At 38.9% G+C, this 19,893-nt stretch overlaps 1 protein-coding gene across 2 annotated transcripts in view; it reads right to left on the minus strand.

Annotated features, from left to right (window-relative positions):
* Nucleotides 1–3,285: 3,285 nt before the first annotated feature.
* Nucleotides 3,286–19,893, minus strand: part of LOC130870023 (sulfotransferase 2A1-like) — a 36,923-nt gene continuing 20,315 nt past the window's right edge. Inside the window, exons 5-6 of one of the 2 annotated variants that reach the window (XM_057762594.1) lie at nt 6,442–6,619; nt 3,286–3,398 (exon numbers count right to left, since the gene is read on the minus strand). In XM_057762594.1, the coding sequence (XP_057618577.1) occupies nt 3,286–3,398; nt 6,442–6,619 (291 nt within the window). The remainder of the gene's footprint in view (nt 3,399–6,441; nt 6,620–19,893) is intronic. The other variant, XM_057762595.1, reaches the window with a different exon arrangement.

Genomic DNA, 19,893 nt, shown 5'->3' on the forward strand with positions numbered 1-19,893 from the left:
TGTTAGAAATTAGTATGGCCACACCTGCTTGTTTCCTAGGTCCATTTACTTGATAAGCCTTATCCCAGCCCTTTACTCTGAGTAGGTGCCTGTCTTTGTGGTTGAGGTGTGTTTCTTGTAAACAGCAGAATGTTGGATCCTGTTTTCGTATCCAATCTCTTAGTCTGTGCCTTTTTATAGGTGAGTTGAGTCCATTGACATTAAGTGATATTAATGACCAGTGGTTGTTAACTCCGGTCATTTTTTTTAGTAGTAGATTTTGTGTGTTTCCCTTCTTTGAGATGTGCTGGTAAAGGGTCTCTAGATGTCTGAGTTACTGTGGTCATTGTTGGACTCCTTGATTAGTGATTTTCCTTCTATTACTTTCTGTAAGGCTGGATTTGTGGCTACGTATTGTTTAAATTTGTTTTTATCCTGGAAAATTTTGTTTTCTCCATTTATAGTGAACGAAAGCTTGGCTGGGTAAAGTAGTCTGGGCTTGCATCCATGGTCTCTTAGTTTCTGCATTACATCTATCCAGGACCTTCTGGCTTTCATGGTTTCCATAGAGAAGTCAGGTGTAAGTCTGATAGGTTTACCTTTATAAGTAACTTGGCCTTTTTCCTTTGCTGCTCTTAGTATTCTTTCTTTATTCTGTATGCTTTGTGTTTTGATTATTATATGGCGAGAGGATGTTTTTTTTTGATCCAGCCTATTTGGTGTTCTGTATGCTTCTTGAACCTTCATAGGTATATCTTTCTTTAGGTTGGGAAAGCTTTCTTCTATAATTTTATTAAATATATTTTCTGGACCGTTGAGCTGTGCTTCTTCTCCTTCTTCTATTCCTATTATTCTTAGGTTTGGTCTTTTTATTGTGTCCCATATTTCCTGAACATTTTGTGATGAGAATTTGTTGGCCTTGCTGTTTTCTTTGATCAGCGTGTTTATTTTCTCTATGGTATCTTCAGAATCTGAGATTCTTTCTTCTATCTCTTGTATTCTGTTGGTTATGCTTGCTTCTGTAGTCTCTATTCGTTTACCTAGATTTTCCCTGTCCAGCTGGCCTTCTGTTTGTGTTTTCTTCTTTGCCTCCATTTCAGTTTTTAAGTCTTGAACTGTTTCCATTATCTGTTTGATTGTTTTTCCTTGGTTTCCTAGGGTATCATTCACTGATTTACTCAATTCTTCAAACTTTCTGTTATACTTCTCATCCATTTCTATAAGGGCATTTTTTACATGCTGTTTAAGGGCATCAATCACTTTCATAAAGTCAATTTTATCTACTTCTTCATGATTAAGGTGTTCATGTCCTCCTGTTGGGAGGTCGCTGGGTTCTGGTGGTTTCATATAGTTTTTCAGATTGTTGGGTGAATTCTTGCATTGGCGCCTGCCCATCTCTTTCTCCGAATGCTCCCCTCTGGATGTTCTTTTACCGGATCAGGTCTCCTTGCCTACTGATGTACCTTCCCAGGGATGGCACCCTGCAGTGATAGCTCTCCTGGTGCTCCAGTGATGTCTCTCCTGAAACCAATATCAGATCTCTGTGCCCAAAGACGGCTCTCCTGGTACCCAGATTAGCTCTCCCACTGATGGCTCTCCTGGTGCCAAGATCAGATCTCCGTGCAGGTTGGGTAGTTCGTAAACAAAGCTCCTACCTTGCTTGGTGCAGGCAGGCCAGTGAACCAAAGGAAGTCTCGCCTGCCTACTTGCCCTGAGGATTTGCCCCCAGTGCCAGACAGACTGAGCTGGATGGTGTTATGTGCCCAAAGAGGAAAGGGGGCAGAAGGAAGAAGAATAGCAAAGGTTTAAAGAAAGAGTTTTCTATTACATGGCAACAAGCTAAGGAGATTATAAAAGAGATGCCCTACTTGCTCTTTATATAACCAAACACCGCTACCTGCAGGGACTAATCCGAAGGGTACTCAAAGGAATGAAATCTGGCAGATGGATGTGTTCCACTTTGCAGAATTTGGAAAATTAAAATATGTGCATCACACCATTGACACTTATTCAGGCTTTCAATGGGCAATTGCTTTAAGCTCAGAAAAAGCTGATTCAGTAATCACACATTTATTAGAAATTATGGCCATCATGTGTATACCTGCACAAATAAAAACAGATAATGGTACAGCTTATGTTTCTAGGAAAATGAAATGGTTTTTTGCTTATTATAATATTAAGCATGTTACAGGTATACCATACAATCCTACAGGTTAAGCAGTCATAGAAAGATCAAATCAAACTATACAGGATATGTTAAATAAAAAGAATGGTGTGGAAAATGCCCCCAGAAATAGTTACATAATGCCTTATTAACCTTGAATTTTTGTAACGCTAATGAGAATGGGACACAGCTGGCAAACAGCAAAAAGCTATGTTAAACTCTGTTTTTTTCTGTGTGTCTAGAATTCCTTTTCAAGCCCTCTCAGGTTTTATGCAGAGTTAGTCGACCACATTGGGTACCACTCTGTTGTAAGAGCACAGAGCCCCTTTGTTCAGTCCAGCCTGGCTAGCTTAACCCCCAAAATAACCACACAGAAATTGTATTCATTTAAACACTGCCTGGCTCATTATCTCTAGCCTCTTGTTGACTAACTCTCACATATTAGTTTAACCCATCTCCATTAATGGGTAACGTCACTTGACTGTGGATTACCAACTGGCATGAGTCTAACCAGCATCCGTCTTGGGCAGGAAAACCATGGCATCTACCACATTGCCATTCTTCCCAGAAATCTGTTCTGTCTTCCCTGCCTATCTGAAATCTGCCCTATCAACTAGGCCAAAGCAGTTTCTTTAATAACCAATTAAAGCAATACAAATACAGAAGGACCTCCTGCACCATTAAAATATTACAAGGATTGTTTTGAAGCTGGAATTACATAGAGAAAATTAGAGTTAGCTGACAATGTATAACAGACCAGTAATAAATGAAGCAAAACAGCTATTTGATGACTCAAGACACTAAGATTCTGAACTTCAAAGATGATTCAGAGGTCAAGAGCATTGTACTACCCTTGTATAGGATCTGATTTCAGTTGCTAGGACTCAAGGCAGGTGTCTTACAGCATCATGTAACTGCAATTCCATGAGAATCAATGCGCTCTTCTGGCCTCTGAAGGCACTACACACAGAAATGTGTAAACACACAAACACAATAAAACTAGTACTACTCCACTCCTACTACCATTATCACTACTGTTACTACTAATTATTAAAGAACTACACAATTCAATTATAGGATTTATTTTTTGACCACATCCAGTCATTCACATTACAAATACATGATTTAAAAGTTTTAAGAATTTATTGCCATGGGAACAGTTCTGGTGGGAAACCAATCATTTTCTCCTGGAACACTTTATCAAAGGCTTCAGCTTGGGCTACAGTAAAGTGATTCTTCCAGTCTCCAGTCGTGCCTGGAAAATGTGAAGAAGACACAAAGATGGCTTGATGATGATCTTAACACTATCATTCCTTAACTTAAAATGCTTAACATATCTCTCAATCCTCCCTTCACATACTTGACAAGGAAGAAACAGTATATAAAGTGAAACTACCAGTGACTCCCTACATAATCCTTCTTAAGCCTTGCAATAATATACAAAGAGACATCTACCTCTGTGGAAATATTGACCCACCTTATTCTTTCCCATCCTGTCAACTACAAAATCTAACAGCATCAACACTAGCTCAAACACTAGATGACCAGATTATTTCTGTTCCCCACTATACCTGATTGCACCACACTGTTCATCCCAACAGAGTTTCTTATCTTAATTATCCAAGCTGATTTCAATTGTTCTTTCTACATTCTAGTGTTTACTTATAGAAGTTCTGAAAAGCATGCAAGCAACTTTTAAAACATCTTTTAAAATTAATTTTAATTATGTATATAGGTACACATGAAAGTAGGTACCTTCAGAAGTTAGAGGCAGTGTATCTCTTGGAGCTGGAGATACACACAGTTGTGAACTACATGACAGTAAAGATGCAGGAGACCCAGAAACAGTCAGCAGTGAATGTCCCAGGACTCCCGTTTTCAATCAGTATGGTGTTTGTAATGTATGCACACCTACATTATTTCATCCTCTGTCCTTTTCACAAACTTTGGTTTTGATAACTGCATTATAAGATATCTTGTCCAACTGTTCACACTGCATAGTGTGTACCTTCACACTGGAGTGCTCATATCTTCCATATAACAATGCTTTGTTCTTTGTTTTCTTACTAATGCCACTGTAATCATCTCTTCCTTTCTTCCAAGCAGAACTCTGAATCCCCTATCCTTGTTGTTTTTTATTTTATAGTTGTGATGCTTTGACATGCTCTACTCATTTCTATTTTGTATATATGCACAAAATCTAATATATTTGAAATGTAAAATGATTCGTAAATTGTAAAAGCTTTCATTTAATCAAGCACATCAGGCAAAGGGAACATGCTCAACATGGATTTGTTGGAAGCATTCCTGAATGAGTGAAGGAGGTATTGGCATTGTTCCATTGTGCTGATGCAGAAAAATTAGTCCCTGAGATTTTACCAAGTATGATATTGATGAATTCAGGTGAAGCAAAAAAGATTGGCAATAAAGGCCAGCCTTTTCCTTATCATATTACATTCTTTATTAAAGATTTGTTTGTTAATTATGTATATATCATTCTGCCTGCATGTATCTGTGAAAGCCAGAAGAGTTCACCAGATCTTACTACCCGTGGTTGCAAGCCATCATGTGGTTGCTAGGAATTGAACTCAGGACCTCTGGAAGGACAGTCATTGTTCTTAAGCTCTGAGTCATATCTCCAGATCATCACATTATTTTCTGGAAGAATCGTGTAAGTTAATTTTAAGCCTCTAGTAGTATTTATTAAAGAACATATGAAGAATTCATAACTAAACGGAAATTATTGACATACCATATTCAAATAATATACCATTATTTGATATGAATATAAGACTGCCATCTGTTATGGTGGGAACTTATAAGTATCCTTTTCTAATCTCAGCCTCATTGTTATCATCACTTTTAGAACAAGTTATTTTATTTTTTCCCACAGCATGCCTGGCTTTTAATAAACCAGAATAGATTCTGACATACCAGAACTTCAGTAAATTCAATATGAATGAGTCAAGTTAAGAGAAGCATGTCTTTGAAGGGACACACATGAAGTTCTAAGTTAGAATATGTCAATATCCTGTGCACCTTACAAGTAAATACTTCTTTTACTAAAAATCTCCTCAAACTCTGGTGTGTCAGGGGACAAGATAACCCTACTGCACGATGGCTTAATTCTTGTTGGTAAGAAAATTCCTAATAGTTCTAGTAGCTGTAAGTCTCACAAAAATATTTTTGTTCAGACTCTACCTGGCATTTCTTATGGCCTGTAGATAGTGGGCTTCTCCCTAGGTCTTTTTCTGTCTCTAAGATTAATGTCTTAGACATTCGTACACAAACACACACATATACACACAAACAATAACACACATATGTGTGTATGTAAATAAATATAAATATATCCTACTGAGACATATGATACATGAGCCATACTATATTTTGGGAGAGAAGAAGCTAAAATTCTATTTTGGTCTCATGCTCCACCACTCTATGATGGAGGAAGCTTGAAGGTTAAGGCTGAAGAATCTAAATTATTGGTAGAAGAAAATGAAATCCATTATTCTCTGATTCCTGCATCTATACCCAAGTTCTTTACTCATCTACAGAGACCTGATATCTGACTCATTCCTTCTTCAACAAAGTCACATCTCACCAATTATTTGCTAGAAAGGTGTAGGTGAGTTTTTCGGTGTTATTCACTCTGGCAAAGTTACTCCTTAATTTTAAAGCAATGAAACCATGCCCACAATCTTTTCCCAGCATTGAGAGGTAGCACAGACATAGAGAAGATGGATATTGCCATTCCACGAGAGACAATTCAGAATCAACTGAGTAGCCCTGAGTCTGAAGCAATTCAAATTTAGGTTGGAAAGTACTACTATATTGTAGCAGTGGTAAATGATTTGCATTGTCTTTATGGGTCTAGAGCCTTCTATGAGTCAGTAATCTTGACATATTCAATATCTTTTTAAATCATTTTGTAGGAAGTGATTTCAGTGTTTATCATCCCAGATATATCTTTGGTCCCATGCATTGACATTTTCTTTAGAGTTGAGTTACAAGATATAGGGAGCCTTACAGAGCCTCATTGCAACATGTCTACACTTCATTTTATATTGAGGACATATGCAATGCCAAGATACTCTCCCAGAACAAGTCAATTCTTTTTCAAAGTTCCTGAAACCCACATCATCAACATGGAAAGATTTCATTGCAAGTTCTGTAAGAAACCATGTTGTAATGAGCAATGACTTTTGAAACATTCCCAACTTTCTTACAGCCTCATTGAAACAACAAGCTCTCCACATATTCTGACATATTGTGAAGCTAGATATATTTTTCTTCACCTTTCCTCATGAGTTTCAAACCATTAGTAATCACATCTTCTGGGATGAGGCTAAAATTGGACATTTTATTTTCTTTCATGAATTGGAAGGAACTGTACTTGAGGACCAGATCCAGCTCATCTTTCTCTAATTTCTTTCCTAGGAAGTCACAGATCTTCTCTATAGTTCCTCTTGTATCCTAAAAAGAGAAGAAACAAAAAAAAGATGCTAATGAACAGAGAGATCTGAAAGAACAGATGCAGAGATGTTAACTGTGGATGGACACTGAAAAGGGGGCATGGAGAAAGAAATGACACCATGGAATGAAAAAGCATTGAAAGATTTGAGAAAACAGGGCATTTACAGATGGCAGAAGTCACACACACAGCATTTTATAATGAGTTGGGCTCTCAATGTGTCTGATGTCTGGACCTAAAAGACAGAGACTGATTTCTTTTAGGGAGGAGAGAATACTAGAGACAGGATCTCACATACCAAGGCTGTTCTTAAACTTACTTTGTAGTAGATGAAGACCTGGAACATGTGATCCTCCAGTTTCCAATTCTGTAATGTTGTGTTCACAGATGCATGCCAACACACCGACTAAATGCACTGGGATATTTTTTCCTTTAGACAGGGTCTCACTATGCAGCCTTGTTTAATTGGATGGAACTTGATATGGAGACTGGACTGACCTCAAGCTCAAATAGGTAAAGGATCCACCACCTGAATTTGCCTCCTAAGTGCTGGCATTTAAGGTGTGTACCACCATACACCACTTGCCTGAGCATTTAAAGAGACTTAGAGAGATACTTTCAGATAGTGATAAATGGGAATAAAGGCAGTGTGCACAAAGATTTTGAGAGAAGTTAATGTTTACACCATGTAATACTGTTTCTTATAGGTAACTGAGAATAATAGAGTTTTGCAGCACTTTCATATGATGTCAATATTCATTACTTGGGGGTATTTCAGGAAGCTTTTTTTTTGTTTTGAGTTATGCTATCATACTATAACTCAGATATCCATCACATTCATATTCTTCTTGCTTCAGATACCCATACGCTGGAATCACAAATGTGCGCTGTACCAATTGTTAGTCAAAGAAGAAAGTCATAAGAAGGCAGAAGCTTGGGATAGTGAAGACTTTGCTTTGAATTATAGCCTTTTTCATGGAACTCTAAAGGTATTATTGGTGCCAAACTTTTATTACATATTTTTCACAGATTCATAATATTTTATGGGAAGGTAAATAATCAGGACAATATCAGAAATTAATGTGCTGAATTTTGTGAACAGGAGACTTATGGAAAACTGCACTACCATGCAGCAGATACATCTGGATAATAATAAATCTTATTTAATTTATTTATTAAATTTATTTAAAATAAATAATGAATGAGAAAGTAAAAGATTTTAAAAAGGCAAGGAGTCTTTGGTATTGCTACATAAATGGAAACTTTCTGTTCCTGGACGAAAACATTGAGGAACCAAGTTTTTTTCTATGATCCAATTTTCCTGTTTTTGTTGCTTCATTATATTTTTCATTAAAAATTGCTTTTTCTGACTTTTGTCAGGGATGCACATAGGCTGGCTGTAGATTTTACATTTCCCTGTGCCCCTCTAGACCCAATCCCCCAGTCTCATCCCCACTTTTGCCACAGAAAGATCTGTGGCTACTTCCCCTATCTAGACTAGATCTCACAGATGTTCTTCTAACTTCACTGCTCCAGCTCAATGTACTATCACAACACACAAATCCAAAAGTCCTGTCTTCGAACTCACCAATGACTCTGGCTAGGGAAGAGGTAAGATAATTGCAGATCATCACCTATTCCTCATTACTTTGAGACCAATGCCCCAATGTTATCCCCAACTATGCATTAGAACATCTGAATTATCCACCCACATCTCTAGTAGATCTCATAGACCACTCCTAACATCCCTATCCCAACTCATTTTATTGTTCTACACTTCACCTCCACCAAGCATTCCCTGGGAACATCACAGGCCAAGATGGTCAGGGAAGCAAATTGACTAAATGCAGATCTTCCCCTCCACATTTGTTACTCCAAGTCCAGTCTCCTAGTCTCATTCCCAGCTCTGTGTAGAATACCTGGTTCAGCATCCCTCCCACAAATGCTGCTGCTGCAAGTGGATAAAACAGATATGGAACTCCAAAGTTGCTTCTCCCTACTCATTGCTTTGTCTGAACCCTAAAATTCAGAAGAAACTCTCTACGAACCCATATGCCACTCTAATAGGAAAGCAAGTGGGCTAACTGCAGATCTTCCTAACTCCTTCCATTCTTCCAATTCCAAACCTCAGTCTCATTCACAGATTTTTATCAAACTTTCTGCTGTGGTCTATCCTCAGTGGCCCCATTCCCAGGTGACTGAGTAGATTCTGTGAAAAACTGCTTGCTTCCCTACTGTGGACTTTCTTCTGCCCCCTTTTCCCATTCCCAACTATATGTGTCAGCTTCCTATATCCAGAAACACATTTTACCTGGAATTTCCAGTGGCCACACTGATCAGGATCCCAGGCAACACAGAGCCACAACACTGTCTAAGTATCAAACAGGTCAAAAGAATAATGAAGGAAGCACCAATGCAACACAGACAGGACCAGATATCAGTACTTAGAATTATAAGTTCCCTAATCTCAGAAGCATAGATTACAGCCTAAAAATATAATCAATATCATCCTGGAGAATATGTCTTCACTGGAGGCCAGCAACACTACTACAGCAGTTCAATGTAGCTATAGAGAAAGAAAAGGACCTTAAAACAAGAAATGAATAAATTCCATAAAGAAATCTTTCAAAACATAAATATTAGAAAAAATGAATAAAACTATTCAAGTCCTGAAGGTGAAAATAGAATTAATCTAGAAAACTGAAAGTGAAAGAAATCTAAAAAAGAAAAATTTAGGAACTTGAACAGGACCCTCAGAGGTGAGCTTCATGAACAGAATAGGTGAGATGAATGTGAGACTCTTAGACATTGAAGCCAACATATATGAAAAATGGATACATTTGTCAAAGAAAATGTTAAACCTAAAAGCTCCTGTCACAAAACAATCAGGATACCTGGGATAGTATTAAAAGATCAAGTTTAGTGATAGGAATAGAGGAAGAAAAAGAAAAAACAAGGTTAATGGCACAGAAAATATTTTTAATAAACTGAGAAGAAAATTTTTGTAACATAAAGAAGATTTCTATCAAAGTAAAAGAATCATACAGAACACCAAATAGATTGAATTGGAAAATAAAGTACCCTAGAATATGATAACTGTAATTATGAATGGATAAATGGGTTAGGGCTGGAATGGGAGGAACAAGTGAGGAGTGGAAAACAGAGAGGCTTGAGGGAGAAATGTGGAGAGAGACAGCTAAAATTAAGGGATATTTGAGAGAACATATGCAATCTAATAGAGTAGAAACTCTATCATCTATTATCTATCTATATATGTGTATATATATATATATATATATATATATCATCTATCTATCATCTATCTATTTGTCTGTCTATCATCTATCCATCTATCTATCTAAAGGCAATCCAAATAATATAACCTAACAATGGGGGAATATAGTGCCCCAAATGGCCATGACTTGTCACCAAAGAAGCTTCTAATACTGAGATAGGGTAATTGAGTAGTTGGACAAAGAGATCTCATGGGAGAACCTCTAAACAAGATTGCATTCCACAAACTGGCAGTAAGTCCCTATTGCTCAAGACAATATCTTCATAACTCATTGAATACTGAGTTGCTGGGCTGGATACTATGCAATATGTTTTCACCCCTACTTTACAGCATCTTTGTTACAGGAAGGTACTCTGCACATTATCCAAAGAGAAATGTACATATGAAGCCAGTCACAAATCCTTTGATCTACAATGATGTCCTACCTGCAAGATATGTTAGGGCACAAAACTGATGCGAGTAACCAACAAATAACTTGTCTTATGTAAGGCATATTTCTTGAGATGGAACCCATACCTGATGCTGCTTTGGTGACCAGAGAATAGATAGCTGGGAGACCAAGGGTAAAACAAAATAATACTGGTTTAAAAGCATTGGTGACAAAATGACTTCTAATGATATTCTGCCATGCTCAAATTAGTGCCTTGTTCAGACATTATCAGAGTAGCTGTCTCCTGAAACAGTTGAGAATAAATATAGAGATCCACAGACAATACACAGAGTGAGATACTTTTGAACAATCATCCCTACATGAGATGTCTCTACCAAAAACCTCCCTTGATATCTCAGAAAACACAAGAAGAAGAAGAAGAAGAAGAAGAAGAAGAAGAAGAAGAAGAAGAAGAAGAAGAAGAAGAAGAAGAAGAAGAAGAAGAAGAAGAAGAAGAAGAAGAAGGAAGAGTATAAAAACAATAGAAGAGGGAGGAAACCAAGAAAACAAGGCTCTTCACATCAACATGAGAAAAGTTCATATGAACCCACGACTGGAGAAGCATGAATATTGCCATACTAGTCTGCACCTATCCTCTGATAATATATTGAGACTTCCAGTTTTGTGATTTTTATGGGCTTCCTGAATGTATGAACATCTGGATCTCTGCTTGTGCCTTTTCTTGTGTTGTTTTCTTTCTGTTGGTTTTTCTTGTACAACTGTGAGATGACAATATTATTTCAACATATTGAGTTTTATTTTGTTATATTTTTAAAATATGAACAAATGAATGAATGAAAATCTAAGACTAGGGTAAAGATTAACAACTGAACTGTCATTTATACCCAAAAGGAGAGGAAACGATTAATTTTATTTGAAGTAATGGCATTGGATTTATTGACCATGTCAAGACAGTCTTCATGTTCAGGAGTAGTTGACCAACAAAGATTATAGTGTCTTTTACTATTGTAGAAATTAAAAATAATATGGGAAGACAATGAACCATGACAAAGAGCTTATACTAATTTTGGGGAGAAATTAATAGTAATTATCCCCAAAGTGATAGAATTAGTCTTATAAAGAGAACTACTGCCTTTTGTCTGTGGGGTCCTTGGACTACCAGGAGTCCCTGTTTCTGTGCTGAGGAGATTAATACAGACTGGTGAGTGTGTGCCATCCTTGGGCAGACAGTCCAGGAAGGGAGCACAGGGCCCCTCCAGCTCCTGATGCACAGACTTCTTTGCTCCACACGACCATGCCTCCCCCCAAGCCTGCCCTGTTGTCCAGGAGGTCCTTAGCCCATGAACAGATCCTGCTTCTGCACTGAGGAGATCCAGTCAGAGGGTACTCTTTTCCATCTGCAGGGTCCTTAGATCCACCAGCATGACTGGCTCCAGTGCCAAGGTGCCCTAAGAGAGGCCAGATGAAGAAAATTCCCCAAGTACACAATCAGTCACAGTAAAGAGTGGACCAAGACGCCAAGACTCTCCTGGCTTCATTTGAAGGAAGAGATGGGCAGGTCCCAATGCAAGAATTCCTCCAACAACCTGAAAGGCAACATGACAACACCAGAATCTAGGAATCATGCAACAACAAGACTTGATCACCCTATTCCAGAAGAAGTAGAAGAAATTTACTTTAAATAGAACATTGTGAAAATAATAGAGGACCTTAAACAGGATGTGAAAAACTCCTTTAAAGAAATGAAAAAGACAAACAAAAAGGTAGAAGAAATGAATAAATCTCTAAAAGATACCCAAGAAAATCAAGAAAAAGCATTCAAACATGTAAATAAACAGTTCATTACATGAAAAATGAAATGGAAACAATGAAGTAAACACACACCGAGAGATGGCAGGAAACAGAAAATCTGGGCAAATGAACAGGAACTACAGAGACAAGTATAACCAACCGAATACAAGAGACAGAAGAAAGAATTTAGATGTGGAAGATACTATAGAGGAAATAAACTAATTGATCAAAGAAAACAGCAAAACATCCAAGAAATCTGGGGCACCATGAAAATACCAAACTTGAGAATAATAAGGGTAGAAGAAGGAGAAGAATAACAGTTCAAAGACCCCAAAAATGTATCCAACAAAATTTTAGAAGAACACTTTCCCAACCTCAAGAAGGATATTCCGATGAAGGTACAAGAAGCATACAGAACACCAAATAGACTGGTTCAAAAAAAAACCATCCCCTCAGCATATAATAATCAAAACACAAAACATAAAGAACAAAGAAAGAATATTAAGAGCTGCAAAGGAAAAAGGTCAAGTAACATATAAAGGGAAATCTATCCGAATTACACCTGACTTCTCAATGGAAACCATGAAAGCCAGAAGGTCTTGGATAGATTGCTGCAGACACTAAGAAACCATGGATACAAGCCCAGACTACTATATCCAGCAAAACTTGCATTCACCATTTATGGAGAAAACAAGATATTCCAGGACAAAAAACAGATTTAAATAATACATAGCCATAAACCCAACCTTACATAAAGTACTAGAAGGAGAACCACAAAACAAGGAAGCCAACAACACTCATAATAACACAGGTATCTGACAACCCTCCACCAGCACAAATCAAAGTAGGGAAACAAACAAACACTACCACCCAAAAAATAATAATAACCAGAGTTAACAACCACTGATCATTAATATCACTTAATATCAATGGACTCAACCCACCTATAAAAAGGCATAGGTAAAGAGAATGGATACGAAAACAGGATCCAACATTCTGCTGTTTACAAGAAACACACCTAACCTCAAAGACAGACACTACCTCAGAGTAAAGGGTTAGGAAAAGGTTTTCCAATCAAATAAACCTAAGAGATAAGCAGGTGTAGCTATACTAATATCTAACAAAATTGATTTCAAACAAAAATCAATCAGAAGAGATGGAGAAGGACACTTTATACTCATAACAGCAACAATTCATCAGGAGAAGTCTCAATCCTGAATATCTACACCCCTAATATAAAAGCACCCACATATGTAAAAGAAACATTACTAGAACTCAAAGCATACATGAAACCCCACATGCTAACTGTAGGAGATTTCAACACTACTCTTTCACCAGTGGTGGCGCACGCCTTTAGTCCCAGCACTTGGGAGGCAGAGGCAGGCGGATCTCTGAGTTCGAGGCCAGCCTGGTCTACAAGAGCTAGTTCCGGGACAGGCACCAAAGCTACAGAGAAACCCTGCCTCGAAAAACCAAAAAAAAAAAAAAAATTGATCACATACTTGGTAACAAAGCCAACATCCACAGATAAAAAGAAATTGTAATAACCCACCTGTATACTAACGGATCACCATGAAATAAAGTTAAACTTCAACAATTCTACCCCGAGAAAGCCTACAAACTCATGGAAACTGAACAGTAAATTACTAAAGCACCCTTGGGTCAGGGAAGAAATAATGAAAGAAATTAAAGTCTTCCTTGAATTCAAAGAAAATAAAGACACAACATCCCCAAACCTTCGGACACTGTCAAAGTAGTTTCAAGAATAAAGTTCATAGCACTAAGTGCCCATATAAAGAAAACAGAGAAACCTGCTTACTCTTTGGGCTGAGGAGGAAGGAAGACTTGATTGGGGGAGGGGGAGGGAATGGGAGGTGGTGGCGGGGAAGAGGCAGAAATCTTTAATAATTAAATTAATTAATTAATAAAAAAAATCAGCAAGAAAAAAAATGAACATAAGAGCACAGTCGTCAGGACTGAGTTAGGTATGAATACAAATTATTTACTATGAATAATAATTAGAGCTGTCAAAGTCAAATATTGGATGTCCTTTTGGTAAACACACTGTAGAAATGTCCCTCCATGGACGGAAGCTGCCCTTTATTTCATGATATATATATATGTACACACTATGATAAAATTAATTGAATTCAAATTAAAAAAAAATAAAAAAAATAAAGAAAACAGAGGATGCTCACATTAGAGACTTAACAGCACAGCTGAAAGCTCTAGGAAAAAAAAGAAGCAGACACTCACAGGAGGAGGAGAAGACTGGAAATAATAAAACTGATGGCTGAAATCAACAAAATACAAACAAAGAAAACAATCCAAAGATTCAATGAAACAGAAAAGTGGTTCTTTGAGAAAACCAACAAGATTGACAAACCCCTATCCAAACTAATCAAACAGAAGACAGAGAACATGCAAATTAAGGAGATCAGAAATGAAAAGGGGGACATAACCACAGACACAGAAGAAATTCAGAGAATCATTAGATCTTACTACAAAAGGCTGTATGCCACAAAACTGGAAAATGCAAAAGAAATGGACATTTTTTTAGATAAGTACCATATACCAAAGTTAAACCAAGACCAGGTGAACAATCTAAATAGACCTGTTAGTCACGAAGAATTAGGAACTGTTATCAAAAACCTCCCTTCCAAAAAAGGCCCAGGACCAGATGGTTTCAACGCAGAATTCTACCTGAATTTCCGAGAAGACCTAATACCTATACTCCTTAATGTATTTCACAATATAGAAACAGACAAGTCGCCGGGTGATATTGGCGCACGCCTTTAATCCCAGCACTCGGGAGGCAGAGGCAGGCAGATCTCTGTGAGTTTGAGACCAGCCTGGTCTACAGAGCTAGTTCCAGGACAGGCTCCAAAGCCACAGAGAAACCCTGTCTCAAAAAAACCAAAAAAAAAAAAAAAAAAGAAAAGAAAAGAAAAGAAACAGACGAGTCATTGCCAAATTCCTTTTATGAAGCTACAGTTACCCTGATACCAAAACCACACAAAGACACAACCAAGAAAGAGAATCACAGGCCAATCTCACTCATGAACATCGATGCAAAAATTCTCAATAAAATACTGGCAAACCGAATCCAAGAACACATTAGTTTGGATGCTCACCTTAATAGACCTGGATGGAGGTGGGTAGTCCTTGGACCTCCCACAGGGCAGAGAAACCTGCTTGCTCTTTGGGCTGAGGAGGAAGGAAGACTTGATTGGGGGAGGGGGAGGGAATGGGAGGTGGTGGCGGGGAAGAGGCAGAAATCTTTAATAATTAAATTAATTAATTAATAAAAAAAGAAAAGAAAAATTATCCATTATGATCAAGTCGGCTTCATCCCAGAGATGCAGGACTGGTTCAACATATGCAAATCTATCAATGTAATCCATCATATAAATAAACTGAAAGAAAACAACCATATGATCATTTCATTAGATGCTGAAAACGCATTTGACAAAATTCAACATCCCTTTATAATAAAGGTCTTGGAGAGATTAGGGATACAAGGGTCATACCTAAATATAATAAAAGCTATTTACAACAAGCTGACAGCTAACATCAAATTAAATTGAGAGAAACTCAAAGCCATCCCACTAAAATCAGAAACACGACAAGGCTGTCCACTCTCTCCATACTTCTTCAATATAGTGTTTGAAGTTCTAGCAATAGCAATAAGACAACATAAGGGGATCAAGGGGATTCTAACTGGAAAGGAAAAAGTTAAACTCTCGTTATTTGCAGATGATATGATGGTATACATAAGCGACCCCAAAAACTCTACCAAAGAACTCCTACAGCTGATAAACACCTTAAGTGATGTGGCAGAATACAATATCAACTCCAAAAAATCAGTTGCCCTCCTATACACTAAGGATAAGGATGCAGAAAGGAATATCAGAGAAGCATCACCTTTCACGATAGCCACAAATAGCATAAAATATCTTGGGGTAACTCTGACCAAGGAAGTGAAAGATCTATTTGACAAGAACTTTAAGTCTTTGAAGAAAGAAATTGAAGAGGATAGCAGAAAATGGAAGGATCTCCTTGCTCTTGGATTGGGGAGATCAACACAGTAAAAATGGCAATTCTCTGAAAAGCAATCTATAGATTCAATGCAATCCCCATTAAAATCTCATCAAAATTATTCATAGATCTTGGGAGGACAATAATCAACTTTATATGGAAAAACAAAAAACCCAGGATAGCCAAAACAATCTTATACAATAAAGGAACTTCTGGAGGCATTACCATCCCTGACTTCAAACTCTATTACAGAGCTACAGTATTGAAAACAGCTGGTTATTGGCATAAAAACAGAGATGTTGACCAATGGAATCGAATAGAAGACCAGGATTTTAACCCACAAACCTATGTACACATGATTTTCAATAAAAGAGCTAGAAGTATACAATGGAAGAAAGAAAGCATCTTCAACAAATGGTGTTGGCATTACTGGATGTCAACATGTAGAAGAATAAAAATATATCCATATCTATCACCATGCACAAAACTCAAGTCCAAACGGATTAAAGACCTCAATATCAGTCTGAACACACTGAAGCTGATAGAAGAGAAAGTGGGAAGTACTCTGCAACTCATGGACACAGGAGACCACTTCCTACATATAACCCCAGCAGCACAGACATTAAGGGCAACATTGAATAAATGGGACCTCCTGAAACTGAGAAGCTTCTGTAAAGCAAAGGACACTGTCACTAAGACAAAAAGGCAACCCACTGCAGGGAGAAGATCTTCACCAACCCCGCAACAGACAAAGGATTGATCTCCAAAATATATAAAGAACTCAAGAAACTAGACTAGGTTAATGCTAATTAACCCAATTAAAAAATGGGGCACTGAGCTGAACAGAGAATTCTCAACATAAGAAGTTCAAATGGCCAAAAGACACTTTAGGTCATGCTCAACCTCCTTAGCGATCAGGGAAATGCAAATCAAAATAACTTTGAGATACCATCTTACACCTGTCAGAATGGCTAAAATCAAAAACACCAAGGATAGCCTTTGCTGGAGAGGTTGTGGAGAAAGGGGTACCCTCATCCATTGCTGGTGGGACTGCAAACTTGTGCAACCACTTTGGAAATCAGTGTGGCGGTTTCTCAGAAAAATTGGGATCAACCTACCCCTGGACCCAGCAATAGCACTCTTGGGAATATACCCAAGAGATGCCCTATCATGTGACAAAAGCATTTGTCCAACTATGTTCATAGCAGCATTATTTGTAATAGCCAGAACCTGGAAGCAACCTAGATGCCCTTCAATGGAAGAATGGATGAAGAAAGTGTGGAATATATACACATTAGAGTACTACTCTGCGGTACAAAACAATGACTTCTCGAATTTTGCATGCAAATGGATGGAAATAGAAAATACGATCCTGAGTGAGGTAACCCAGACCCAAAAAGAAGATCATGGGATGTTCTCACTCATAATTGGTTTTTAACCATGGATAGGAGCCACTGAGTCTATAATTTGTGATCCTAAAGAAGCTAAACAAGAGGGTAAACCCAAGGAAAAACATATAGATATCCTCCCAGCTATGGGAAATAGACAAGATTGATGGGCAAAAAATTGGAATCTTGGGGGTGGGGTGGCATGGGGATGAGGGGTGATGGGGAGAGAAAAGTGTGAAGGAGAGGATGAGGGGAACTGGGGGAATCGGGGTGATTGGGGATAAAGGAAGGTTGGATAGGGGAGCAGGGAAACTCATACCTTAGTTAAGGGAGCCACCTAAGGGTTGGCAAGAGACTTGAACTGGGAATGGCTACCAGGTGCCCAGGGCAATGTCCCCAGTTAGTTCATTGGGGCACCTGAGGATAGGGAACCTGAAATGAACCTATCCTATAGCCATACTGATGAATATCTTGCATATCACCATAGAACCTTCATCTAGCGATGGATGGAGATAGAGACAGAGACCCACACTGGAGCACCGGACTGAGCTCCCAAGGTCCTAATGAGGAGCAGAAGGAGGGAGAACATGAACAAGGAAGTCAGGACCATGAGGGGTGCACCCACCCACTGATCTATTGGGAGCTCACCAAGGCCAGCTGGACTGCGACTGAAAAAGCATGGGATAAAACCGGACTCTCTGAACATGGTGGACAATGAGAGCTGACTAGAGGCCAAGGAGAATGGCATAGGGTTTTGATCCTACTTCATGTTCTGGCTTTGTGGGAGCCTAGCCTGTTTGGATGTTCACCTTCCTAGACCTGGATGGAGGGGGGAGGACCTTGGACTTTCCACAGGGCAGGGAACCCTGACTGCTCTTGGGACTGGAGAGGGAGGAGAAGAGGAGTGGGGGGAGGGGGAGAGGGGCGGGAGGAGGGGGAAGGAAATGGGAGGCGGGGAGGAAGCGGGAAAATTTTTTTTTCAATAAAAAAATGACATCTTGAATTTTGCATGCAAATGGATGGAAATAGAAAACACTATTCTGAGTGAGGTAACACAGACCCAAAAAGATGAACGTGGGATATACTCACTCATAATTGGTTTTTAGCCATAAATATAGGACAGTGAGCCTATAATTCATGATCCTAGAGAAACTAAATAAGAAGGTGAACACAAAGAAAAACATATACTTATCCTCCTGGATATTGGAAGTAAACAAGATTGCTGGGCAAAAATTGGGAACTGGGGGATGTAGTGGGATGGGGGAAAGGGGAGATTGGGAGAGACAAGTGAGAAGGGGAGGATGGAGAGAGCTGGCGAATGGAATGGTTCCGATAAAGGAAGGGTGGATATGGGATCAGGGAAGTATATATCTTAGTTAAGGAAGCCATTTTAGGGTTGGCAAGAGTCATGACTCTACAGGGATTCTCAGGGATCCAGAGAGATGTCCCCAGCTAGGTCCTTGGGCAGCTGCAGAGAGAGAGCCTGAAATGGCCCGATCCTATAGCCATACTAATAAATATCTTGCATATCACCATAGAACATTCATCTGGCGACGGATGGAGATAGAGATAGAGACCCACATTAGAGCAATGGACTGAGCTCCCAAGTTCCAAATGAGGAGCAGAAGGAGGGAGAACATGAGCAAGGAAGTCAGGACTGCAAGGGGGCACCCACCTACTGAGACATTTGGGGCTGATATATCGGGAGCTCACCAAGACCAGCTGGACTGGGACTGAAAAAGCATGGGATAAAACCGGACTCTCTGAACGTGGCTGACAATGAGGGCTGCTGAGCAACCAAGGACAGTGGCACTAGGTTTTGACCCTACTGTATATACTGGCTTTGTGGGAGCCTAGCCTGTTTGGATGCTCACCTTCCTAGACCTGGATGGAGGGGGGAGGACCTTGGACTGCCCACAGGGCAGGGAACCCTGACTGCTCTCAGACTGGAGAGGGAGGGGGAGGGAAGTTGAGGGTGGAGAGTGGGGGAGGGGGAAGGAAAAAGGAGGTGGGGAGGAGTTGGAAATTTTTAATAAAAAAAAAAAAGAACAGAGTTTAGCCCAGTTTCTTTGTATCCACATATTTTTTCTAGATGGGCTTGCAGTGAGTAGAGTGCCGTGGGGAGCAGTAAAATCTGTGTGAGTTCTTTTTTAAAAAAAAAAAAAATACAGCAACAAACAGCAGCTTCCTAGTTTGCCAGCATGAATGGCTCTGGCTCTTTTGGGAAGTTTGACTATTGAGCATTTAAATGGGGTTTGTGCAAGTTACTTGGTGGCAGCATGGGCCAACTGGTGATCAGAGTTGAGGTGGTGATGATGGCTCCCACCCAGCAGTCTCAGGCACTAAGGGACTTCCACCATTTTGGACTGTGCA

This window comes from Chionomys nivalis, chromosome 2, assembly GCF_950005125.1.
Source record: "Chionomys nivalis chromosome 2, mChiNiv1.1, whole genome shotgun sequence".
NCBI lineage: Eukaryota > Metazoa > Chordata > Mammalia > Rodentia > Cricetidae > Chionomys > Chionomys nivalis.